Raw genomic sequence first — 26522 nt, 5'->3', positions numbered from 1 at the left:
CAAATTTTCCTGACAGCCTACTTCTCTCAACTAGCCACCAGGCTCCAGCTATCTGCAAGGAAGATCCTGCATGCTCTGGGATTCATGGCATCTTGCATACTACTCGCTCCATATGCCAAACTGCATATGAGAAAACTTCAGTGGTACCTAAAGAGTCTTTGGTGTCAACACTCTCAAGACCTGGAAACTCTTCCACCTATAATTCCTTGTTTCAGAAAAGATTTTCTTTGGTGGGCAACAGCATGCTCTCACAACATGGGAATGCCTTTCTTACCATCCTCGCCACCCAGACCCTCACCACAGAGGCATCAGACTATGCTTGGGGGTGCACACCTGGCCGGCAGGTGCATACAGGGCCAATGGAGCCCACAGCAAATCCCTCTGCATATCAGTCAAAAAGAGATGATGGCTGTGCAACACGCCTTGATAGCTTTCAAGGCCCTTCTCTTTCTAGGGGCTCTCCTGATCAAAACAGACACCACCACTGTGATGTAGTACATCAGCAAGCAGGGAGGGACTCGATCCTGCCCTCTATGCAGGCTGGCCATGGCCCTTTGGCACACAGCCTATGCCATGCAACTGCACCTGTTAGCACAATTCCTACCAGGCTCTTTCAACTCTCTGGCAGACCAATTAAGCAGAAATATTTAGGACCCACACGAGTGGCAACTTAAAAGGAGTACCTTCACCCTAATAACTCAGAGATTGGAACCCTGAAGGTCGACCTCTTTGCCTCCCATACCAACCATCAGTTCAGCAAATTCTGCACCAGGGAGCATCATTGCATGGCTTGGAAAGTGGATGCCCTGTCCTTCCCTTGGGTCAATGTATCGGTCTATGCCTTTCCTCCCCTACTTCTCATACCAAGGGTACTGCTCAAAATAAGGAAGGAAAAACCAAGGACCATTCTTATAGCTCCAAACTGGCCCCGGCCGCACTGTTAGCCTGTGCTGTGCAGCCTGTCCTCGCTACCTCCATGGCATCTTCCTCAGATCCAATTGCAGACACTCAGTTTGACAGCTTGGCTTATTCCCTTACCCAGAAGCAATCTGTCAACCTCAGCAAACAGGTTCTGGATGTTATCCATGAGGCCAGATGTCCTAGCACCAGAAAGTCTTACACTGATAAATTGAAAAGGTTCTGCACCTGGATCCAGACTAAGAGAGCCAATACGGCACAGCCCTCCCTCCCTCTCATACTGGATTACTTAGCTGACCTACTACACAGTGGACTCTCTTTCTCCTCTGTAAAAATTCATGCCTCTGCTACTTTTGCTTATTTTCCCACTGAGCAGCCCCTTTTCTCACGCCCTTTAATCAAACAGTTCCTAAGAGGGACTAGCATCTTGAGGCCACGCAGAAGGGCACCAACACTAGCTTGTTACCTTAACTTTGTATTGGAAAAGCTAACCCTTCCCCCTTTCGAACCAGCTGCTTCTGCAGAGCTAAAACTTCTCTCCTGGAAGATAGCATTCCTTCTGGCCATCACTACAGCCAGAAGAGTCTCTAAGCTGCAAGCAGTCATGGCTGTGGAACCCTTCATCATCTTCCATGCAGATAGGGTATCCCTCAGTACTAACCCATCCTTCATGCCCAAGGTGGTGTCCAGTGTGGCTCTCAACCAATCCATTCATTTGCCCACCTTTTTTCCTAATCTCCAGAACAAGGGGGAAATGACTCTTCACTCTCTAGATATGCACAGACAGCTCAGATTCTATCTAGACAGGACTAAATCATTCAGAAAGTCTGATCTATTGCTGGTTAGCCTTGCTACAGGAGCAGAAGGCAAAGCTATCTCCAAACAAACCATTTCCAAATGGATAGCACACTGCATCCATCTCTGCTACAAACAGCATGAAAAGCCTCCCCCCAAGGGGGTCAGGACACACACCACCAGAGCAACCTGAACCTTTGCAGCTTTCCTCAGAGGAGTCCCCACCAGGGATATCATGGAGGCTGCCACCTGGACATCTGTTCACACTTTTACCAAGCATTACCACCTGCCTCTCTTCTCCAAATCCAGGGCAGGGTTTGCCTCTGCAGTCTTGCAGGGCATGCTAGCTAGCCCGTAGTTTCCTTGACTGCCTCCACCCTTTTCATCAGCTTTGGGAATCAACCCAAATGTGATGACTGCAACAATGAAACACGAAGAACATAGTACAGTTGTGTACACTTACCATAAATGTAGATGTTCGCGTGTATTCACTGTTGCATTCCTGGTTTCCCTCCACCTCCATCCCCCTTTCTTCTCTTTCTCCTTTTATTACCATTCGAACTTGTTGTTCTCCTTTCCTTACAAGGGACGTTTTGGTATGTATTTTCCATGGGTGAGCCTCCTACTTGGGGGGCTCCTGACATGTTAGGCCAAGAAAAACTGATGTAATGGCATCGGCTGCCTTACTTTATACTACTGACGACCTGACGTTAGTCCTCAAGTGACAGCAACCGACGCAGAAATACTAAGTCTCTGGTATTCGGGCTGGCCGAGAGCTACCTGGCAGCCCAAATGTGATGACTACAACAGTGAATGCACTCGAACATCTACATTTATGGTAAGTGTACACAACTGTACTTTGTAAAGATTGCTTGCTTTTTGTGTATGCATTTGAGAGTGGATTTCTCTCCAGAAAATTTACTTAAACTATTTTCTTTAGGTGATAGAAATTAACTTGAGTAGTATTGTTCCTCATGTGAGCGGACCCAAGAGACCCAGTGACAGAGTAGCCATAACTGACATGAAGAGAGATTTTCAAAAATGCTTAAATGAAAAGGTAAGTTTCTGCAATTAGATTTTCAAAAATGCTTAAATGAAAGGTAAGTTTCTGCAATTAGATTTTTTTTTCTTTCTGGTTTTGTATCTGTAAATCACTGACTTTATTTTTATTACATTTAGCCAAGCCCTTTAACACAGTCCCCCACTCAGACATCATTGATAAACTCACCCAGCTGGGTATCAACCCATATATTGTCAGGTGGGTTGCAAACTGGCTCACTGATAGAATTCATACTGTCAAAATAGGGGACTTCATCTCCTCCAGCAGTGTTGTTCCACATGGATAGGTTCTGGGACCCCAGTGTTTGGAATCTACTTCTGTGAAGTGCAGGCTAAAACTAAAGGACTGTGGGTGACAAAATTTCCTGATGACTGCAAACTGGGAGCGATCACTGAAACCCCTAGCGATGTCAACATTCTGCAAGAAAGTCTTACGTAGACTAATGACCGGTGCCAAAGTCATGGTCTTAAACTTAATGCAAAAAAAATGCATTATCATCCCCTTCGGCAAAGACAATGTTTTTGCAAACTACCACATCAATAGTAATACCCTAAGCACACAGTCAGTGGTGAGAGATCTGGGCACACAGGTTGACAGCAACCTTAACTTCAATCACCATGTCTACACAGTGGTAAGAAGGGTATTTTATATTGCTCATCTCATAAGTAAGGGCATTGCCTCCAGAAAAAAAGAGGTTATAATCCCCCATACTCTTCCCTCATCAGGCCAATAATAGAGTACATCGCTCCCTTTGGTATGTCCTTTCCAAACACCTGCAGCAATTGGAGGACACCATAGAGGTTCTTTATAAAGAAAATTCAGGGTCTTCAAGATCTGTCTTATGCAGACAGACTGAAATCATTGTCACTTTACTCTGTGTCATACAGACTGCTCGGAAGCAACCTGTGCCTTGCATATAGAGCAATCTCTGACCCAGCTTTGAGGGAAATGCACATTTGCAAGTCAAATGGCACACTGGTCACTTGCTCAAAGGACCTTAAACTGGTATGTGACATCAGCAGAACTTGCTGTAGAGAAAGATTTGTCTCATAGAGGTTGCCCCACCTTTCTAACAAGCTTCCTATTAATGTTAAACAAACCCCTTATTGGCCATATTTAAGTGCAGTTTGGACGATTGGATGAGTAACTAGAAATTCACCCCGGGGGTTCCACCTGTGTCACTTTTGGACAGGGGCAATAGGTGCTAATTTTCATGTCTGCTTGAACCAGACGTCCTTGGGAACAAAGGTTGAACTTGGCTAGGCTTGGAAGGGCCCTGGGGCTGTTAGCCTAGCAATCCCCTATGATCCTATTTAAATACATTATCTAATGCTTAAGTTACCAGGCATTCACTTGCAGGACTATAGTTTTTTTTTAAACTGGTGTGAGTAATTTGTCTTGCTTCTAATAATTGTCATAGCTATGTTGCATACATTATTTTGCTGTATGATGTAAAGATGTTTATAGAAGTTAAAATGTGATCTAATTTGATAGGGTCCCTTTCGATTTCTATAGCAGATGAGTGCACATGTCTGTACCCTTTTGTGGGGAATCTATTAGAAATCTTGGAACTCTCATGCTTAGGGTTGTGTGTTTCTTGGTTTCATGTCAATCCCTCGAAGGTGGTTTCGACGAGCCCAGGTAAACCAAAACCAGCTCACTGAAACCACCTTCATGAACTTTGAGGTCACACAACAGTCGAGAAAAAGGCAGTCTCCACTTTCATTGAAGGCGTTTTTGGCAAACTGACTTTGGTTTCTTTGCTTTTGCTGAAATCACCGTCAGTAGATTGACATGCTTCTGTGTTTCTTTTGGACTTTTGTATGGCAGCCTTTTCATTGATGGGTAAAGGGACTTGAATCCCAGAAGCTTCTTTTTTCAGTCTTTTTACACAGTTCTTATTTCTTTGTAAGAAAGAAGTCGAGACTTGCCAGATCGTGACACAGGATTTGCTTAGGTGCTCACAATTACTAGCTCTCTAATCCATCATTTTAGCTGTGTCAGTAAAAGAAACTTTCTATCATGGCCAAAAACATTTCTGGAAGCTGATAAAGCATTGAGAGTGTTGAAAGATCCCACAGACACTTCTGTAACTGTTGATCAGGAAGTCGAGAGACTGAGAGTAGCTGATCCACCAAAAGCCTGTGATGATTAAAAAAGATTAGAGCAAATTACGTAGGAAAAAAAAAAAGGAAATTGTGGGAATGATACATGCAGAATAATGTTTTGGAGGAGGACTGAGGTTTAAGAGAAGCAGGAATTTGAGAAATTTATTTAATAGTGGATGATGGTAATTGTACAGAAGAATATATATGATGTATAATGTTTGTAACTGTGAACATGTTAATATGGTTATTTTTTTTAATATAAATGTATGTTTGCCAGTGTCAAAAGCGATAATTCAGTAAAGGTGTTTAAAAAAGAAAAAATGGAAAGGTGCAGTCAAACAGTTCTCATATGTATGTAGTTATAAAAATAGTATTTTTTTTTATGTTTTTAATGTTGATTTTTTAAGATGTACAAAATGGCTGTAATCCCACCAGGGAGACTGACCAACCGGGCCAGCATGTTCATTCTAATAATAAGAATGACACTGGTGAGAGAGATATGGACAAGCAGGAAATAGAGAATAAGATAATCTTTAGAGATGAAAATAATATGGAATATGAATGGGCTGGGTGATCCATTTAAGGGCTAGTTAAGAAATATACAAGGAAAGAGTCCCCTCAACTTAATGTTTCTTCAGGAAGTGCATTTGTCAACCATTAAACACAAGTTAACAAAGTTTGGTTACTCTGAGGTAATATCATCAGAAGGAAGAGTTGCAAGGAAAAGTGGGTGGGTGGGGGTGCCTACAACTGGGTTGTAGCATTATATATTAAATAAGTGAACAGTTTAAAGATGAAGAATAATTTGTTGCTATAAAAGTGAAGGTGGAGGGAATTCTGCTTAGTTGAATAATTTTGCACAGATTGCCTGAATCCTCATACCAAGAACTGAGGGAGATGTGTGGATCATTATTAAAATTTAGTGAAGAGATAATAATCTGGGGAGGTGACTTTACTTTAGTCACTCACCACAGAGATGTCCAGGGATATCCTGGAAGTGTGAGTCACTAGAATATGAGGATATATTATGACACAGGCGTGGTTGGCTTAAGTGATGTCTGCAGGAAAAGGTACACCCTATACCTGCTAAGGTAATTAAACAATACTCAAGGATAGATGGGTTTATATTTCATAGGAAGGTAAGCACAGAGTGCAAGCATGGGAGGTACAGCAGATAGTTATGTCAACCATTCCCCTTTAGTAATAACAATGGAAGTGTCTGCTAGAAGACAAAGCAGACCTTGGATATTTCCATTTCATTCTTATAAGCTGCAGCAGTTCCAGAAATGGTGGGAAGAAAATAAACAGTGCAGTGGGACATATGATGGAATGAGGAAATGGACATTATAGCAAGATGAGAAACAAGCCAGCAAGAATAGCAACATGATTTAAAGGGTTATGCTAACCAAAAAAAGACAAAATGAGATTAGAACCCTAAAAGAATGGTAAAGTTGGTCGAAGGAATTACATGAAAGACAAAGTACAGAGGATGATGGTATAGAGGAAGGTATTGAGGGCCCAACAGGAAGTTAAACAGGGACTATAGAGTGAGAAGCAATGTAAAATAAAATTCATGCAGAAACAAAGTTTTTGGCCAGCTCACCTAGGGCACAAAAAGCTTAGCAGGTAATCTTAAGACAAGCCAAGAGAGAACAATGGGTTTGTGAGCTTAAAGACCCAATGAAAAAAGTGATACATGCACAACCAAAAAAAGATTTTTGAATTGTTTAAGTACTGCCATTTTAACCTGTGTAAAGAACATCAACAAGACATGTTTACTGATAGGACGGGGAGGTAAAATTAGCTCTGTACATAGATGACTTGGTATATTTGGGGGATCCAAAAAATCTACTGACTTCCTTATATGAAATTTTAGAAGGTTTCAACAACTTGTCTGGATATAAGGTGAATAAAGAGAATCCTATCACCGTTGCCTCTACCACTCTCAAACTACGAAAAACACATCCTCTCCAAACAAACATATTTCCTTCTACTCAATGAATATTTGAAGTTTTCTCAATAAAGTCAACCAATTCCACGCTTAGATATCAAACAATACTCCTGACATCATCACCCTACCAGAAACTTGGCTAAAACCTCAACACCTAGACCAGAACATTCTCCCTCCAGGATATAATATACTCGTCTAGATCGCCAACATAAAAAAGGAGGTGGAGTAGCCATACTCTACTCCAACCACCGTATGCTCTCAAGCCCTATAAAACAAATTCCAACGTTTGCACCTCCAGAGCTCCTCACAGCCAATCTTAAACTCAATGATCACACTATTATCACAGTAGCAGCCATCTACATTCCACCAGGAGATAACATTCCTCTCCTGGAAAATATTCTCTCATACTTATCCCAACACATTCCCAATGAAGCCATACTCCTTGGGGATGTGAATATAAACTGGCTAACTCTCTGTAATCCTAATTCTCCATAACACATTAATTTATATGACTTTTCACAGCTAATCTTCCATCCAATCCATACTAATAACTCACAAACAGCTAGCAACCCTATAGACTGGGTACTAGTCTCAAATCCCTCCAAATACCATAACCCTGAAACTCTACCAAACACGCTTAGTGATCACTGCCCTGTAAAAGTCCTGAGATTCACTCCCCATAACCCAAAAGGACACAGGTATATTACCTGCTGTAAGCTGACTAACTTCCACCCTGAAACTTTTAAATCCCTTCTTTCCACAGTAAATTGGCAATTCCTCACTCATCTCCCTCTAGACAAAGCACTTCAGGGTTTCAACTCCACCTTTCTTAGAATCCTAGATTCACTAGCTCCTCTCTGCAAAGTCCATATAAAAGCAAACCTATCTCCTTGACTATCTAAAACCACTCGCCACCCCCCCCATGAAAACGAGATAAATCATGGAAAATGAGATAAATCATGGAAAACATGGGTACAAGCCATACTCCCAGCAGACCTGCAAAGATATAAGGAACTCAGAAAGCTGGCAAAAAATCAAATCAATAAAGACAAACGCAACTTCTACTTTAACCCTCCTACTGCCCTAAAATCCAATCCCAATAAATTCTGGAAAGCCATAAACCAAATACTACATCCCAGTAACCCCTCCTCTCCTAATCCACACCCAGACAGAACACCAGATGAAATGGCCACCATCTTTAATAACTACTTTATTGACTCCATATCAAAGCTGTTTAACCCAGAATCCAACTTGTCCACAACTAACCCCTCAAACTCCCCAGAACCTGCTCCAAATACAAACTCTTCCTATACCTTCTACTTCAAACCTGTACCTACTAACTATATCAAAATTTTACTCTCCAAATTAAAGCCATGCACAGTATCAGCTGACAATTTCCCCTCATCTTTTCTTCAGCTTGCAACTGACTCTCTTGCTCTGCTGGTATCTATCCTAATTAATTGCTACATCTCTGAGTCTTAAGTACGTTCATCTGGAAACAATTCTACACTCTACCTATCCACAAAGGGATGTAACTCCTCAGATGCAACTAATTTCAGACCAATTGCCATCCTCTCCCTCCTCTCTAAAATATTGGAAAAATGTATACATAGACAAGTCATACAATACTTAATACAGGAAAATCAGGTCACACCCACCCAACATGGATTCCAACCTAAACACAGCACTACTGCAGCCCTAATATACTTCCTGAACTTGCTGTCTCTAGCTAGAGATAACCACAAACTTATCCCTTGCCTTTTCCTTGATGTATCTAAGGCTTTTGACACTGTATCTCACTCTCTTCTGTTGCAAGAACTGTCTAACCTTAACTTCTCCTCTGATACTGTTGCATGATTCTCTAGCTACCTCACTGATGGGCTGCAATCCGCGAGATGGCGATCTGCACTGTCCCCTCAACTTCCAGTAAAAATGGGAGTTCCTCAAGCTCTATACTTGGGCCACTACTTTTTAATGTCTTTACTAACCTCTATACCTCATGTCCTCTGTCTTCCCTAGTACAATATGCTGATGACTCTATAGTCGTCACTATTGCCAACTCACCCTCTGAACTCTTTTCAACTACTCAGACATCCTTTAACTAAGTTGAAACCTGGCTCTCCAATAACCAGCTCATTCTCAATCCTAAGAAAACAAAATTTGTTACTCTTTCTCCCCAAAAATGCTAACCATATTAGATCTACCTTCTAAATACACTCTCTTAATAATACTTTCATTGAAGTTGAATCCAGCAATAAACTCCTAGGTGTCACCATCGATGGTCAACTGAAATTTGACCTCCACATTAACAACTGCATGAGGAAGACCCATCAGAAACTAGGGATCCTGTACAGAAATAAGAAATTCCTCACAACTGAGGCCAAACTTTATTTCTCTTAAGCCTACCTACAACCCACCCTATTATACAGTTCCCAAATTCTCACAAATCTGAACTCTTCACTCCTGATCAAACTCAAAGCAACCTATAACAAAGCAACTAGATTTGCTGCTCAACAAACATACAAATCCCATCACTGTCTGTCTTTAAAACACCTAAACTGGCTCGAACTACCCCATCAGCCCCCCCTCTTTCAGCTCCAGATCATTCACTCCATCCTATACCAATCTTCATACCGTCCAACATTATCTTCCATCATCTCTTACTATTTTCCCACTAGAACTCTCCGGAGCTCTAACCAAGACCTGTTATAGGTCTATAAACCCAAAACAAAATCAGGGTGCAATGTTTCTAACTATAACCTAACTATGGCATGGAATAAACTTCTACTTGAAATCAGAACCCTCACACATCCTAAACAATTTAAATCAGCCACCAAAGAGTACTTCAGAAGTCACTAGGCATGCCACTGCACTTGCCCTCCATAATCACAATCTGCTTACAACCTCTGAGAACACCCTTTGGAAATAAATGCTACCTCACCTGACAGATGCTATTATCAATATCAACTGTACTGTGATATGAAACCTTATATTGAATTTTTCTTATTCATGTATGATATATTACTAATATCTGTTTGTGTGATTATTGTAATTGGTCTATGTCTTGTCTGCTGTTAAATGCCTTATAACTTGTACATTGTATTTTTACGTTGGAGCTTTTCTCCCCGGGGCTCTGCTGAAAAAGGGCTATTCAGCTCAGTCAGGCATTCCTGGCCAACAAATGTATAATAAAAATATATATATATATCAATAAGTTATCAGCACTCAGAGATATACTTATAAATTAGTTTCTCAGTATCAAGCCACATAAACAAGTCAGATACTTGGGTATTAATCTGGCAGAGATGGTGGAAGAATTTATCAAGGAAAAATACAAGCGATTAAGTGAGAAGTATAAGAACTTAACTAGAAAATGGAAGTTATTAGACTTTAGTGTGATCAAAAGGTGCAAGCCATACAGATGTTTATCCTTCCCATAGTGTTGGACTAATTTCAAACTATACCATTTAACCCAGTGTTAGTTTTTTTAAAGATCTGAAAAATGTATTAAAAAGCTTTATTTGTGGACACGCTAAACCTATAGCCACTTGGTATAGGGTACAGTTGACAAGAGATAAGGTAAGAATTAGGAATATCAGACCTACAAATGTATTGTAGGATTTTGGAAGTAAAGATTTTTATGTGATGACACTTTAATTTGGATCCACCCAGGTGGGAATTAAGTAGATTAGCAAATAATGGCACTGCAAGTAAAGATCCAGAGATTACTTGATAGATTGAAGAAAGGTGCTTGGAGACACCTGTTTGCAGGAATATTCCAAAGAAGTTAAGCTGCCTAGTGAACAAGAAGGGAATGCAAGAAATTTGAATTTTTGGGGGTCTGTATTGGTAGGAGATAAAGTAAAAGAAATAGAGAGAGCTATTAAGCTGTATAAACTCCATGTTAAAGGTTATAAATTAAGAGGAATTGGAGAGGGTTCAATGCTTTATGTTGGATAATTTTAAAGCACTGTATAATTTGGGACTAGAAGATTGAAATGTACAGTACCATAAAAAAGGATAGACTCAGTCATGTCTGTATGGGAGAAGGTGATACAGCGGGCTAGGCAGAGAAGTAGTGTGGAGAAAGGGCAGATTTTTAGACTTTATAATGCAGTAGAGGAGGTAAGGTTAAAACAAAAGCAGTGAAGGACTGGAAAAAACAGTTGCTTTGTCAGTTGAGGGAATACCAGTGGGCAGAGGTGCATAGAAGTTTCAGAGTGATCAAAATTAGGAAATTTCAAGACTGGGGAAGATGTTCCCAGGAACATCACAAGTATGCTGGGGATGCAACACAGGGGGAACAGGGTAATTGGATGCACATTTTTTTTATCCTGCCCAAAACTGAAGGAATATAAGGATGCAGTGCAGATGTTACTAGAACAAATGTGGACAGGGATATGCATAATTGCCTCGATAACTTACTTCCCTTCCTGTGGATAGCCCCACAGTTCATAAAAGTAAGAGAAGAAAAAGGATTTGCTAGTGACCGTAACAACAGTGTATTATATGGTTGCCATGAAAAGGTGGAAGTAAAGAGACCCATCAGTAGACAACTCAGAGGAGCTAATTTATTAATTAGTGACCAGTGAAATAAAATTGTGGACGGGTTAGGTTGTCATAGATGCCAATGAAACTGGGAAAAGTGATATGGAACCAAGCAGTTTAACAGTTAGAATTTTGAGGAATGCTTGAGGGGGGATGAGAACAATAGAAAAAGAGAGATTTTAGATGAGTTCCTGGGCAGGGATTAATATCAGTGTGGATACAGTGAAATGTATTACATTTTATTAGTATTTATCACCTAATCCTATGTTGCCTTCTCTGTCTAGCTTCAACCTGTGGGATATCGGATCCGAGCTGGACAAATCCTCTAGATTTCAACTCACAGTCTTTGTCTCCCCTACCCACAATCCCCCTCTCTCCATTAGGCACCTCAGATCAAGTTTGCTGCAATTCCAAATCAGCAGCTTGATCCTTGGCTCTGCAAAAACTTTTTTTAGGCTTTTGGTAGTGCTTTTTCCTTACCTTTAGATATTGTGATTTATATCTAGGTTAAGTAGGTTAGCTAGGTTTAGGCTTTGAATCATTACCATATTAGTGTATGTGTAGTTAGCAGTGGGCTTTTCCAGCCTGAGATTTTTTGTCTGCAGTGTGATTCTCTGTTTTCCATGTAGGGTAGTTTTTTCCTCCCTCTATAGACTAGTGTGTATTTCACATAGTATTTTATTCTGTGGAGTGTGTTGTGATTGTTCCAGGGTTCTTCCTTGTCCATAGATAAGGGATTCAAGAAATGTGTTGCTTGTGGGCACAAGCTGACCTCAAACGATGCATATGACAAGTGCATCTATTGCTTCAGGGCTGTCCACCTTGATTCCCTTTGTTCAGTTAGTGGTTTGGGTCTAGGGCACTTGAGAGAATGGCAAAGTTAGGCCTGAAGGGTCTGTTCCTCACTGGTTCTTCCATTTATGCAAAGAAGGATGTCTCCGACAAACCTCATCACCCTTCGGAGGACTCCCAAGACCTCTAGAAGGTATCATTAGAGATCTTTATCTGTCTCCATGAGTAGACCCTCTTCTGCCTTGCTGGACCCAAAGGGCCCAAGACCTTCGGGTGACCCAGCATCCTTGTCACCAACATCAGCTCGGACTCCTTGGAGCCGATCACCTTTTGTGCCAACCACGGGCAAGACTTTGTTTCTGGTCCTCTAGTCAAAGGGGCTTTGTCAGGTAGCTTCCCCCTTCTCCCCTTCAACTCCACTGGAGATGTTGCTGGAGTCGTCTTCTTTGGCCCTGTTCCGAGTCTCTCTGGCTCAGATCCGGCAGGTGTGTTCTTCATCTTCCAAGCGACCCACCAAGCCCCCATCAGTGGTATCTGCTCAGTCATTGAGGTCAGTAGGCAATTTCAAACTTTAGACTTGGAGCTGCTGATGTGGTCCCTTTTGCAGACTCTGATGCAATTTAGGTCTTACCTTTTCAGGTCTAGGACCTCTTTCTGGAACCTCAGCTCCATCACCCTGATTTCCTCCCTCAGCCCCTGTGGATCTGATGTCCTTGGGCCATGCTGTGTTACCATCTTCGGGGTTGGATCTTATGGCATGGCCATGCTCTGTCCCAACTCCCAGCTTGGTCTTGTTGATTTTGGCTCTTTTGGAACTGAGTGGACCTTGGAGCCATGGCATCAAGGCTGGCATTTCTGGGTTGAGTTTGATGATCCGTGCTTTGAGTTCCTACTTCCAACTTGGAGCTTTGGCCTTCGACAGCTTGGCTCCAGTCGCAATGTTGGGGCAAGACATAGCTCCCCTGGATTTAGGCACATTTCAGGTTTCTTTGGATACTGGCACTTTTGGCTGCAGGAGGCCAGCTTCCACTTCCTCCTTTGACATCGTGAAGGGAATGTTCTCCACTCAGGAGATGGGTTGGTCTTTCTCAGCTTGTGTTCCATCCCCATACTCATCTCTGACCACGCCCAGTCATCAGTGTGCTCCTGGATAGCCTATGTCAGTTGTTCTACAGTCCATTCCCCTGATGGGGTTTCTTGCCTCTTCTCCCTCTCCTCCAGCTTTGCTGGAGCAAGAAGTCTCAGGCAAGTATTTTTATATTTATTTACATTTGTTTACCAGGAAAGTCCGACTGGGCCAGAAGCCCATTTCCAACAGAGGCCCGAGGAGAAAAGCTCCACAAAAATACGGGCAAAATACAGTAATTCAATAGTACAATAGTATGCGTTTAGTAAGGTGCAGAATGCACATCATCCAGGTGGTAGTCTATACAAAGAAGTATTCAGTACTGTTTTCTAGTAGATGCAAATTCAAAAAAGAAAATCACACAGGCATTTCAGTAAAGATCACTGTGAGAATAATAAAATTAGTACTATGTACATATTAAATAATAGTTATGAACAAATGAGATTTCATTTTTGTGTGTGATATATATATATATATATATATATATATATATATATATATATATATATATTTTTTTTTTTTTTTAAATGAGCAGTAGTAACACTGACTAGAGGGAGAAAATGAAGTAAGGAATGGACAGTAAGATTAGAAAGTTACAGATATCTTGCCAGTCAGGTTTGGCACAGGAGCAGTGCAAGTTTTTGGATAGATGTTCAAATAGTAGTTGTTTGAAGCTGGTAGATTCAGGTGTATTTTGGAGGGTGTGGAGTAGAGTTCCATAATTTGGCTATCTGATTTGAGAATTGGGCTTCACTGTGAATGTTGTTAGCTTTGTTTACTGTGAGCAAGTTTCTGTCTGCAGTTCTTGGATTTCATGGGCATGAGTAGGAAACAGCAAGTTCCTTGAGAGAGAGGCAATTGTCAGGATGGAAGATATTGTGTGTGATTTTAAGTTGGTAGAAATGGCGAAGGTTAGTTAGCACAAGCCAGTTTAATTTATGTAGGGTTTGGTGGGGCAGGTTGGCTGCGAAGCAGACTATTTTGTTGTAACAAGTTTCCAATTTGGTTAAGTCTGATTTTTTTAAGTTGGTAAAGAGGAGGAAAGCATATAGGAGAGTAAAGAGGAGGAAGATTCTGGATATAGCTACTCTGGTATTGTCAGTGAGGAATGGCTTGCTTCTTTACAGTGAACCAAGTTTGACTTGAACTTTCTTAATTGTGATGGCAGTGTGTTGGTCAAATCTGAGTTTGTTAGTCACACCGAGGAGTTTTGTATGCTAAGCTGGTTGGATGACTGTTGTTTGCTGAGAGAATGATAAAAGGAGGGCAGTAAGTGATTGTTTGCTACTGGTAAATAGCATTAACTGTGCCTTTTTGGGGTTGAGGATTAGTTGTGATTTACTTAGATATGTTTTCAATATCGGTTAAAAGCTTGTTGGACTACTATTTGGAGGTGTGGTAAGGTATCTGCTCAGCAGATTAAAGTTGAGTTGTCCGCATGCTGAACTACTTTAGCGTGCATTGTGGATGAGGCTAGGTCATTAGAGAAGATGGTGAAAAGAAGGGGCCCTAGTATGGAGCCTTGGGCAACTCCGACTGAGACAGGCAGAAGTGGTGAGAGTTCGGATTTCAATTGTATTGCTTGTTGTCTGTCAGAAAGATAGCTTAGGATCCAGGAGAGGGAAGTATTTGATAGGTTTAGTGAGGCAATAGTATTAAGGAGTTTCTGATGGGAGACTGTGTCAAATGTTTTGACATGTCTAGGAAAATTGATGCTACTTGCTGGTTTAAATTTCTGAGTTGGTAGATGGTGTTAGAGAAATTAATTAGGGCTGTGGTGGTGCTGTGTTTCTGTTTGAAACTGTGTTGGGAGAGAGAGATAAGGTTGTGAAGTAGCAGGTGGTGTTGTAATTGAGCGTGTATACATTCTTCCAGAATTTTGATACAGGGGAAAGGATGGCTATGGGTCTGTAATTGTTTAAATCTGTTGATGTTCCTCATTTATATAGAGGAGTGAAGTAAGACATTTTCCATAATTTGGGACATATCGTTCTGCTATAGACCTATTTACCAGAATGGAGATAGGCAGAGCTATTGCATCAGCTGAAAGTTTGAGATACTCATTGGAGAGTTGGTCAGCTACTAAGGGTGAAGGTTTCAGTTTTTTCAGCATCATTCCTATGTTAGTTGGGACAGGTTTGAGGTCAAAAGAGGAGTTGTTAGTTTCCACATTAGATGGAAGAGACAGTGGGGTGGAATTGTTCCCTGTAACTAAGGAGGGGATGGTGTTTTTAAAGTAGGTATTGATTTGTGCGGCAATACTCACGCTTTGGTTGTTGGTTCTGGGGTTGTGGCTTTATCTGGGTGGAGGAGTGAGTTAATTGCCTACCAGAACTTTTTGGAATTGTTTTCATATTTGTTTTGCATAGATTTATAATAATTTTTTTTTTTGTCTTGTTTGAGTTGTTTTTTTGTTTGCGGAGCTGCTTGTATGCTAACAGAGTTTTATTGTCTTTTGTTTTCTGGTATTCAAACCAGGTTTTGTCCCTTAGTTTTTGAAGTTGATTGGTTTCTTTTGATAACCAGGGCAATCTCTTATTTTTCACACAACATGTATGAATTGGTGCTAAGCTATTTAGAATAGCTAGAAATGTGTCACTGAAATGTGTTACTGCTTGGTTGAGTTGAAAATGATGGAGTGTTGTCCAGTTACATTTATTGTGCATGCCTAAGATTGCTTCGCTGGAGATGTTTTTGGTATTTTGTACAACTTTGTAAACTATGGTTCCTTGTGGGTTGAGTTGATGATGGATTAAGTAGGTAGGTCTATGGTCACTTAAATTATTTGGAAGGCATCTGGAGAGATAGTTGTGGGTGGTACTGTTGATAAGTGACCAGTGTACTATAGATTCCCTTTTGCTATGTTTATCTACTTGAGTGGGAAATTGGATAGTTTTGGGAGAAACCATGTAGATTTATGAAGGTGGAGGGGTTATCACCAGTGCAAGTGTTCCAATCTAAGTTGACGTCGCCTGTGATAATGGTTTCGTGAGTGTAGGTTGAGGCTGTCCAGGCTGTAAGTTCTTCATTTGCACTGGGAGTATTGTTGGGAGCTATGGAAGTGGCAGTCATGGTAATATTTTTCTTTGGGTTGATTCTGAGCCGTGTTACTAGTACTTCAAAGTTGTTATCATAAGGGTATTTGATGGGTAGATAGTCTGTGCTTAGGTTAACTTTGCCGAAGATTGCAACCCTGCTGCCCTTCTTCCTGATCCTGTCTAACCTGTGTATGCAGTAACCTTGTGAGAGTATTTCTGGGTCTCTTATATGGGGTTTTAGCCAAGTTTCTGTTGCTATAAGAATATCTAGTGAGTATTGTGCAATGACTGCATGAAAGTGTGATTTTGTTAACTAGGCTTCAAAGGTTCATGTTAAGAATTATAAGGTCTGAAGTTTTAATGTGAGGAATGGGTGGAATGGTAGGGTGTGTTGTCCATTATGCGGCCCGGGATTGGGGTGTATATCACCACTACAGAAAATCTGTGATAATATGCATGCATGTTTGTGTGACAGTTTGGAGAGTATGTGAAGGTGTTTGCTGAAGTGGTTAGTGGTATTGCTGACAACTATATGTTTGAAGTGGAAGTATGCAATTGGTCTGTGATTATAGAGTTGGGAGGAGATGGCAAGGTAGGAGAGTGAGGTGTTGACAGTGTTAATATAATATACTGTGGGACTATGGACATGTTGTATTTGTAGGTGAGTGTAGGATGTTAGATAGTATGCAGATAGCAGTAGGGATAGAGTGTGGGCAGGAGAAAGAGCATGGTGTGTTTTCTTTGTTTTGATATGTTAGGTTAGCTTAATGGTGTGATAAAGAAAATGTAGGGATAGAGGGGTGTTGGCTTAGTGTGGTGGGAGTAGTGTGATCAAGGACAGTTGCATTGAGTTTTGTGAGGGGAGAGAGGAGTGTTAAAATAGTGTATTGGTTAATTGAGGTGTGACCGGCGGACGGAGGGTGATTGCTTATTGGGAGATGTTAGGGGGAGTGATTAATGTTTGTATAAGTCTAGGTGATTCAGGGGTGGCTGAGCATGAGGGTAGGGTAGGGGAGAGGAATGAGCCTAAGAGTAGCAAGGGCGAATGGAGCAGGCTGTTCACCCTCAGAGATGAGTGCAAAGAAAAACAATCAGTATGAGACGTGGAAACCTTGACGCTGTATGCTAAGTGAAAGCAAGGAAGAGGTAGAGGCAGAAAGGGAGGAGTGTAACCAGATAGTTGCAGAAACACTACTTTTATGGCCTTGGTGTGTAAGTAAATCAACAAAGAAAGGCAAATCTGTTTGGGGACAAAATACACCAAATAAATGGTATTCTAGCCTTACTTTACAGGAATTCCAATGGGGAGGCAGATTTATTTGGGACAAGATACATCAAGTATAATGTTAGTTACGACACCTAGTGGCGAGAGATGAAGCTGTAGTTGCCTCAGGTAGGGGAAAGCCCTTTCAGGTGTGCACATAGCTCTCAACATTCCATCGCCAAAATGAGGAACATCCGCCTTCATAATGTGGAACAAATGGGCAAAATGTGGAACACATACTAATGGCTTACTAACAACTTCAACTATAGGATGATTAAAATATACTGATTTTACTTATAAAGAAGATCCTTTAATGAATTAATATGATTAATGTCTATTTACCATGGATTTCACTTAAAAAAAATCTTAATACTGAATGTGTGACAGACTCTGTAATTTTGGAACTTTGAGGAACATGAACTTTTTAAGACCCCAAATGATGTACGATCCTCGTAATGAGGTGCACTTGGGAGGTATGGGTGTGTATGCCAGCTGAAACAGTGTTTAAAAAATAGCTAGTAGAAGTACTAAATTTGCTATTAAAAAGAATTGGACCCAGAAGAAGTGGCACAAGAGGAAGCACCTTGACTCCCCCAAGGAGTCTTTCACCAAGGTACTGACCTCGAAGAAGGAGAGAAGTCGCCTACATCACCATAAGATGACACCTCATTGGTAATATTTTGGAGCTTTTTTGCCAGCATGGGGGATGGACCACCTACGCCCCCTCTTCATAGGAGTCAGTATTTTTGGAAGCCTTCAGTGTGGGCCCATCCACACTCTGGGCGGTTCCCCCTCCCAATGTGCTCATAGACATACCGTGCCAGAAAGAGTGGAAGGAGGCTGACAATGGTGTAGCCTATTCTTGTAGGTGTAGCTCTTTCCAAGGATTTGCCACATTGGAGTAAAGGCCCTGCTGTGAATGCTGTTGTGGTGGTGGCTGCCACAAAGAAGCAAATCTCTGAGAAGAGTTTCTGGATTCACCCCCTGAACAGAAAATATCAGGCTTTGGTCCATCTGTGGAAACAATCTTATGCCTCTTCGATATTCGCTGTGAGGGCACTCAAATACTTATCCCACTTGACAATGCTTCAGCTCAGTCTTGTAACTGAAGTGTTGAGGAACATTAAGATGCAGCACTCTCCAGAGATTCAGAAAACTCTGAAGACTTAGCCGTCTACTCTTCAATCTATTGACAGCTTCCATGCGGCTCATTTCAAACAGCCAATGGATGCAGCTGTGCAACTTTGCAGACTTCCTCAAGCCATTGTGTATTAATGACCCTTTCAATGGCTCTTCCTTGTTTGGGCCTAAGACTAAAGACACCCTCACTAGGAGCAAGTAAGACAGGAAGACACTGTCTGCCATAGGAGTATATTTTGCCAGCCCTCAGCAAATCTTCCTGAGGAATCAGAAGGGGGGGGGGGGCATATGTCTGTTTTTTAGAATTTTACAGCAGCCTTTACAGGGTGCTCCTTCTGAAGATTCTACTCATGGCCAGGGGGCATCATAAAGTCAACTGCCTGCAGGGCAAGGGTGATCTGCAAAGTCTGGGCTTCCATGGAGCCTTCTCTTGTGTGCCTTTTCAGCAATCCTGAAGGGTTGCCTGACTGTCCTTTTCTGGAGGTAGTCTGGGTCACTTTGTTCTTTATCCAGAAGCTTGGGAGGCCATCACCTCGGCTGTGTGGGTGTTAAAAAGTCATGTCCAGAGGTTATGTCATTCTCTTTTGAAATCCTAAAGCTTGATAACAAATGTCTCCCAAACATTCCACTCTGTCAGAAACTGCAGGCAGCAATAGAGATTCAAAAGCTGCTAGCAAATTGAGTCATCCAAGAGGTGTCACAAGACGAACAAGTGTCTGGGGTCTACTCAAGGTTCTTTTTGCTACCAAAGAAAAACAAGGACCTCAGACCGATTTTGAATTTGTGCAAATTGAATCCCTTCTTGAAGCAAACGAAATTGCAGATGGCCACAGTGCATTCCAGTCTAACTCTGCTGAGGAAGGGCGATTGGATGTGCTCAATAGACCTCAAGGACGCCACCATCATATCAAGATAGAGAAGCACTCCAGGAGGTTTCTTCACTTTTGGCTGAGGGGGCAATCATTACCAAGTTAGACCACTGCCATTCAGTCTCACCAGTGCTCCCCTAATGTTCACCAAGTGCATGGCAGTGGTTGCTGCCTCACTGACTGCTGTGATTTCAGGTCTTTCCATACCTTGGCAATTGGCTCCTCACTTCCCCCTTGAAAGCATCTCTGATCATGGGCAGGGATACCTTACTTAAGTTGTGCAGCCACTTATGGATAACTGACAGATGTTCTTCATTCCACATTGCTGCAGTCCTAACTATTGGGGTAGTCCGCTGTCCAGTCGGATCTCAATAACAAAAGAATGGGGCGGCGACGGGTCAGGGCGCATTAGACTGACGTCAGTGCGTCAGGGGTACCAATCGCATGACGGCGATCATATCCTCAGTCTTTTTTTTGCCGCATGGTCCCATGCAGAAGCAATTTCAGCAGTTTGGCATTCTGTTTCAAAAGTTTCGAGTTCAGAGCTTAATTTCATCAAAGTTGTGAATATTTTTCTTTTTAATATTTTGTTTTTCTTGCCTCCATATTTAACAGATGTCAGAAAAAGTGAATAACTGTGTTTATACCTCATAAACACCTCATAATTAGGACCATACTTTTTGTGTATACCTTTTTTAGGGCAGCACGTTGTATTGCTTGTGTGTGCCAGATTTTGTGCTAGATTTACACAAGAGAAAGAGAAGGAGTGACTGTGCCAGGTTAGTTTTTGGGAAGCGCTAATTATATAAAAGCCCGTGCCGGGCTCGTCTTTGCCTAAAAAAAAAAGAGATAAAGCAGCAAAGCAGTGGAGGGAGGAACCAGGCCAGGGTTTTTTGCTTTGGAAGACTCAGTGGAGCGGAGGTTTTGTTTTGGTGTCAGGTGTTTCTAGTCTCAGGGGGAGACTTTACTTTACAGGATGTATCCTCTCAGGAAGTAGGGGAGGCTGAGGGGGCTTCTCAGGTGGCTGTTCTTCCCTCTCTTCTTTGGTCCTTAGAGGTCTCCTTCCCCATCAAGGCTTTATTTGAGGCCTAGGCTTTTTGGGTTTCTTGGGGTTTTTCTCAAGGCTTGCCTAATCCCAACATATGCTTAAAAAAAAAGAGGATTTGATTACTATGATTAGGGGGGAGGCTATCTACTCTGATAAGAGCCTAGGGTGGAACCTGAGTTTGAGTTTGTTTTCTGAATCTCTGGGAGGCTTGAGGCTTTATTTTGAAGACTTGGAGGGTTTTGATTTCTGATTGATTCCTTGATGTGATGGATCTTTTCCCTTTTGCTTCTCCTCCTGAGGATTTTTCTTTATCCTGAGACTTTTAATGTGGAGGAAGATTTCTTGGAGAAGGTTTCTGATTCTCTGATTCTTTTTAAAGGCCCCAGGAATTCTTGTTTGGTTTTATATAACGCCTGTTTTATGTATTGGAAGATTGTGATGCAGAGGATTAGATGTGTTTGCTTCTTTGCCCCCTGCCGGAAAATGTTGCCTCAGTTGCCAGTGTCCTGTAGGCTCCTGATAGTCAGCCTGAAGAAGCTCAAGATGGGGAAAGAAGCCCCAGGGTGAAAAGAAATCTGTCTCTCAGGTCAAGGGTCCTGTTCAGAATTCAAAGTGTCTCCTCACCTCTAAAGAGGCTAGGCAGATGCTAGGGCTGAAAAGAAAGAGTGTGTATGTTAAGGGAATTGTTCATGTGTCTGAACAGAAGAAAAAAAAAACATTTGAATCATGGTTTGTGCAGGCCAGGATAGGAGGTGGCTATGGATCTGCTTAAAGTGTTGCTTTAGGTGTGCAGTGTTGAGTGACAGGTATTTGTCTGTTCAGGGTTAAGTTTGGGATTTGCTGTGCTGATTACTGTCTGGGGTTCTGTTCTGTTCTCAGGCCTGTTTTGGTTCTAGCAATGAAAAGATTGGAATTGGCCAAGATCAGAAAAAACTGTTAGCATGTTAAGACAAAGTTTGGATGAAAAGTTTTTGATCTGCCTAGACAAGTGGTCTGCATCCTGTGGTATGATTTGCAGAAGGCTGGTAGGTCTAGCTAAGTCTGAAGGTGCTGTTAAAAGATTTTTTTTAGGGATTGCTCATTCCCTAGTGGAAGAGACCTCTTATGTGGGGTGAAGTCTTTAGTGTAGTTTAAGGAGTCCAGGGTTCAGCTCAGGCGCTCTTGCCCAGGAGCACAGGGAGTTCCCCTGCTCAGACTTTCGGGAGAGGGCAGCAGGGTGGCTCACTCAGTTAGAGATTCTTCTCCCCTGCATTCTTCACTCACGGGTTCAGTCGCCTATTCCCTTTGCGACACCATGGCTCTTTCTTTGAAAAGAAGGATGTCTCAAAGAACAGAGATCTGGCTTCTGACAATTTCTATTGCCAAGGGGTTTTATTTCCATAGTTCCAGGCTTTCATTAAGATGCCTTGCATTCTTCAATTTCATGAAGACAAAGAACCTCTTCCAAAATCAGAGAGCACCCTGGATTGGCCATCTCTCAGTTCCTGTGCTGGACCATTCAGTCATTTCCTGTGCCACGCTTCAGAGCTTTTCTGTTGGGAACACTGCTCCACCAAATCAAAATCCCAGATCTCAAAACAGCTTACTTTTCTCAACCTTAATCTCAACATGAGGAAGGAAAGAATAGGAGCAGGAGCAGATTATTATCAGCCCTTTTCTGCTTTCACTTCTTGGTAATTATAGATTAAGAGGAAATGGAAGCTCTACTCTCAAATCTGGGCTGGGGCATATCTGCATTTCAGCTAGTCTCATTCAAATTTCTCTTCATTATCAGTACTCTACAGAGTGCTGTATGAAGGAAGATCTTTCCAGATAGCTGACTTCAGGCTAAAAGGCAATCAAATCTATCCTTACTTAGCAACTGAATGCTATCCAGTCTGGTACTTCGATGCGACATGTATGCAGTCAAGTGGAATAGATCATCTTGTAGTACAAATCTATGAATGCCTAGGGTATCTGTGAGACTATCTTTCCTCAGACTGAATCAAGTCATGTTTTCAGTCCCCAAAGAAGAGAATCTCACAGTTTCAAGCATCAGCTATCTCTTCAGTCCGGGCTCTTCAAAGACCGTCCTTCAACTCCATCAGCTATCTCTTCAGTTTGTTCTGGTGAGACAGGACACAGCACTGCATTATGAGGAAGCTAAATGGTCATCTCAAACATTGCATTGCAGCACTGCAGATTGAGGAATCTGTGTGGTGATAATAAAATCTCAGTTTGACAAGGCTTTCAGGGGACATGAGGCAAGTCAGAATACCTACCTTGATGCCAAATCAGATTGTCAGAGGCTACATCAAATTTCAAGTGGAGACAAGAGAAGGTGCCACTATCTAATCTACATATCAACAGATTCTCAGCAACATGCCAGAAGTTCAGTTTGCATTAACAAATCAACATGAAGTGGATGTTTTAAGTTCAGGTAAGTCACTACAGAGGAGACAGGAACTACAGAGTGGTACATCAACATATAAGGGGGAACCTATTCTTTTCAATTGTTCAGACACAAAATGAACTATGGCCATCTAGCACTGCAGCACAACTGTATGGGACAACCGGCAGAGCACAGAACTTTCTAGCCCAATGCTTCAGCAAAGATTGCATGGAGGGCTGTGTTGATTCTTCAAATCTAACAGCAAATTCAGCATTTACTGATGAGCAGAACTCTCCTTCAGGATCTGTAGACATCTCCACTAATATGATTAAACTGGAAGTTCATGTGACAGCAATTGTTGAACTGTATTCTGAGTGTGAGCTCTTTCTCCACTGGTAGATGGGTTCAAACAGACATGTAAACCACCATTTCCTGTTTTCCACCTCCAGTGATTCTTACTTGCCACGTGGACAAGTCATCTTTCTTTTGATCAAATGGATAAGGTTTCATTGCACAAACTGGGACTCGCCCAAGAGGAGTGCTGGCAAACAATTCCTGGTAGCCATTCTAGATTGGCCTTCCCACACATTTTATCTCATTTACCAAGGAGCAGCTCATTATGTCATCAGCTTTTAGCTGGGTTGCCAAGCTAGCATGTTCTTGTTCTAAAGACTGCACTCAATGTCAACAACATCAGGTCAATGTCAAGCAGGCATATCACAACAGTACCATCATGAACTGTGGCAGATCATTGCAGAGAAGACAAGAGGTCTCTACTTCCTCAAATGCAAGTTTCTGAGCATGGAAACCAAGTGAGATTTATTTGGGGTACTGACAAACTGGATGGAGAGAGTTTTATTTCTCTTTTGTTAAACACTTCATTTTAGCTTCAAAGTGCAACAATTGTTTGGCATCATTTACTATTTCGATTTCTGTAGGAGCAATTTATATAAGACTTATCATGCTTTATAATTTGTGAGAACTGAAGATCCTGCTACATGCTGAATTTTGTGTTTGAGTGTATTAGCATTATAACCCAAGGTTTTAAGCATGCTTTGTTGTGAGCTTATACTCTGAATTGTGGCTACTGTTACTACAGAAACAAACTCCTGGGCCTGCTTGTTTTCAAACTATGTGTTGAAGAAATTTACTTTTTCATAAGGAACCTTATAAGCTACTGTTTAATGCTTCCTTTTCACCAATTTTCTCGGCTTTTTTGATTATGGCTCATTTGCCTTTAATTTTTCTCAGCCTTTTTTTATTATTAGAAAGATTTTACTTTTGCTTTTATGCAGATTATGGTCATTATAGCTAAACTCTTTTTTTCGATTTTTTTTTTCTGCAGAGTTGGTTTTGTTTCTTTTTTCAAAAGTCATTTTAGGCAGCTACAGCACAGCAAAACTATTTTTAGGTGATTGGGAAGAATTTGTCTTTGCAGTTGGTACATCATGTTCATTTGATTTTATTGTTGCCAAAGGGCAAATTTCTAAAGGATTGCCACTTGATAGGTTTTTTTCGTTTACTTATTATTGCGGTATTCAGGGAGGTAAGCATAAACATTTTCTGGAGGCAGGCCAGCCATAGTTCAGTTGCTACTGTTTTGGATTTCTTGGCAGCATTTCTAAGCTTGGATTTTGGAGGTCATTCCCCTTTCTTATGATTTGCTTTTCAGTCCCTTGCCTCTGTAAGCATGGCAGGAGTCTCATTAGGGCAGTTTGCACGTGCTACCCTGAAGCTCCACTGTTTTTTATCACTGCATAAACTGCGGATTCTTTGGACCTCTGTGTTTGGGACCTGTTTTGGCATCCTCCCTATTCAATGTTGGGTCATACCTCCCCACATGTTATTAAGCTAATTGCTGGTTTTTTGGGATTATATTTGCTTAGAACCATTTTGGAGTTTTTGGTTTGGGCCTTATGTGCCAGTGTTCCTTACATTTTTGGTTTAATGTATTGTGTTTATCATGTGCATATTCTTTGGCTGACCTTACAAGGAGTTTTTTACTTTGTATATTTGTGTTTTCTGGTTCATTCAACATTTACTGACAGCTGACCGGATCCTATAGTTCTGGGGCAAGGCATTGTTACTCCCCCCGTGGATTTGCTGGTTGGTATGCACTGTACTTTATCTACAGTTGGGTCTACAACCTGTTCAGGCATTAGAATTCAAATATATCATCAGTCATCATCCTTTGATCCCATACAGTGTCTATGTTTGCCCTTGCTAAGCCTCCGGCTCAAGCAGTTTTGAAACTTTTGAATCAGATGACAGCTTCAGTGGGCTAGGTCCCTTTAGCGAGGTACTACATGAGCACTCTGCAATGGACTGTCACAGTGCAATGGTCCTACTTGACCCGTCCAGTGGACTTTATCATCATGTTGACACAGATGTGTCACTATCAGATTCAGTGGTGGTTACAGTCCATCTTAGTGACCAGTGGAAGACTGTTCATTCTTCCACATCCTGTGTCCACGATCACCACTGATGCCACCCTTCTTGGGTGGGAATTTTGAAGGGAAGACCACTCAAGGGTCCTGGTCATCTGTGGAGGCCAACATTCACATAAGTGACCTGGAGATGAGGGCTGTCTTCTTGCATTGCAGACCTTTCAGGATATTCTCCCCAGTGGTGTGATTTCAGTCCAGACAGAAATTGTGTCCATTTGATATTTCAGCAAGCAAGGGGGAACATGTTCTTATCCTCTGTGTCGAGAGAGTTTGGGAGTAGTGATCTCGTCTCAACAGTTTCTGATTGCAACTAACAATCTGGGGAGGTCCAACATTCTGGCTGACAGTTTGAGCAGGAATATTCTTCATCGCGAGTAGTCTCAAAATCTGAGAGTTTCAACTTGTATCTTTTGGTGGTAGGGCACTCCATTTTGCGACCTCCCTGCTTCCTCCTCCAACAACAAACCAACAGCTATTATGCCTTAGTCCTTGCTCAGGGGCAGTCACCCAGAGACTCTCCTATATGCTTGGCCCCTGGGTCCTCCTGTGCACTTATCCTCCAGCTCCTATGATTGCCATGTTTCTTCACAAGGCAGCCAGTTGCAGTGACAGTGATCCTCATGGCTCACTTCTGGCCTCATCAGGTAGTTCCCCCTTTCTGTGGCCTCTTCTGTGATGCCTACCTTGGGTTCTGCATCCCATTCTGTATCTTTATTTCTCATCCAGCATGTCTGCATCCTTCCAGTCTGCAGTACTTCAGGTTAACAGCATAGTTTTTCCAGTTCCCATGATGGCCAGGAATCCAAAGCTGTCTAATAGTTTTGTGTATATTTTGTCCTTGTCCCAAAAGCTGTTCACTTGGAGTATGTATTCCAGTAAATGGAAATGTTATGCTGTGTGGGTGGAATCTCAAAGATTTGATTGATCTGAAGTAGTTAATTTCATTTATCTGCAACCTGTGGGTATTTGGATCCATATCGGATCCGAGCCACCAACATTTTATCAAGCATCTGCTCCAAGCTCCTCCCCTTACCCATAATCCCTCAC

The 26522-nt window shown here is 41.8% G+C and overlaps 1 protein-coding gene across 1 annotated transcript in view; it reads left to right on the top strand.

Annotated features, from left to right (window-relative positions):
* Positions 1 to 26522, top strand: part of IREB2 (iron responsive element binding protein 2) — a 2086845-nt gene that overhangs the window by 1140686 nt on the left and 919637 nt on the right. The window contains exon 11 of the mRNA XM_044077824.1: positions 2654 to 2770. Within this exon, the coding sequence (XP_043933759.1) occupies positions 2654 to 2770 (117 nt within the window). The remainder of the gene's footprint in view (positions 1 to 2653; positions 2771 to 26522) is intronic.

The sequence above is a fragment of the Protopterus annectens genome, chromosome 7.part0 (assembly GCF_019279795.1).
Source record: "Protopterus annectens isolate FY-2018-M chromosome 7.part0, PAN1.0, whole genome shotgun sequence".
In the NCBI taxonomy this organism is placed as follows: domain Eukaryota; kingdom Metazoa; phylum Chordata; order Ceratodontiformes; family Protopteridae; genus Protopterus; species Protopterus annectens.
This window is presented reverse-complemented; position numbering and strand designations above follow the sequence as displayed.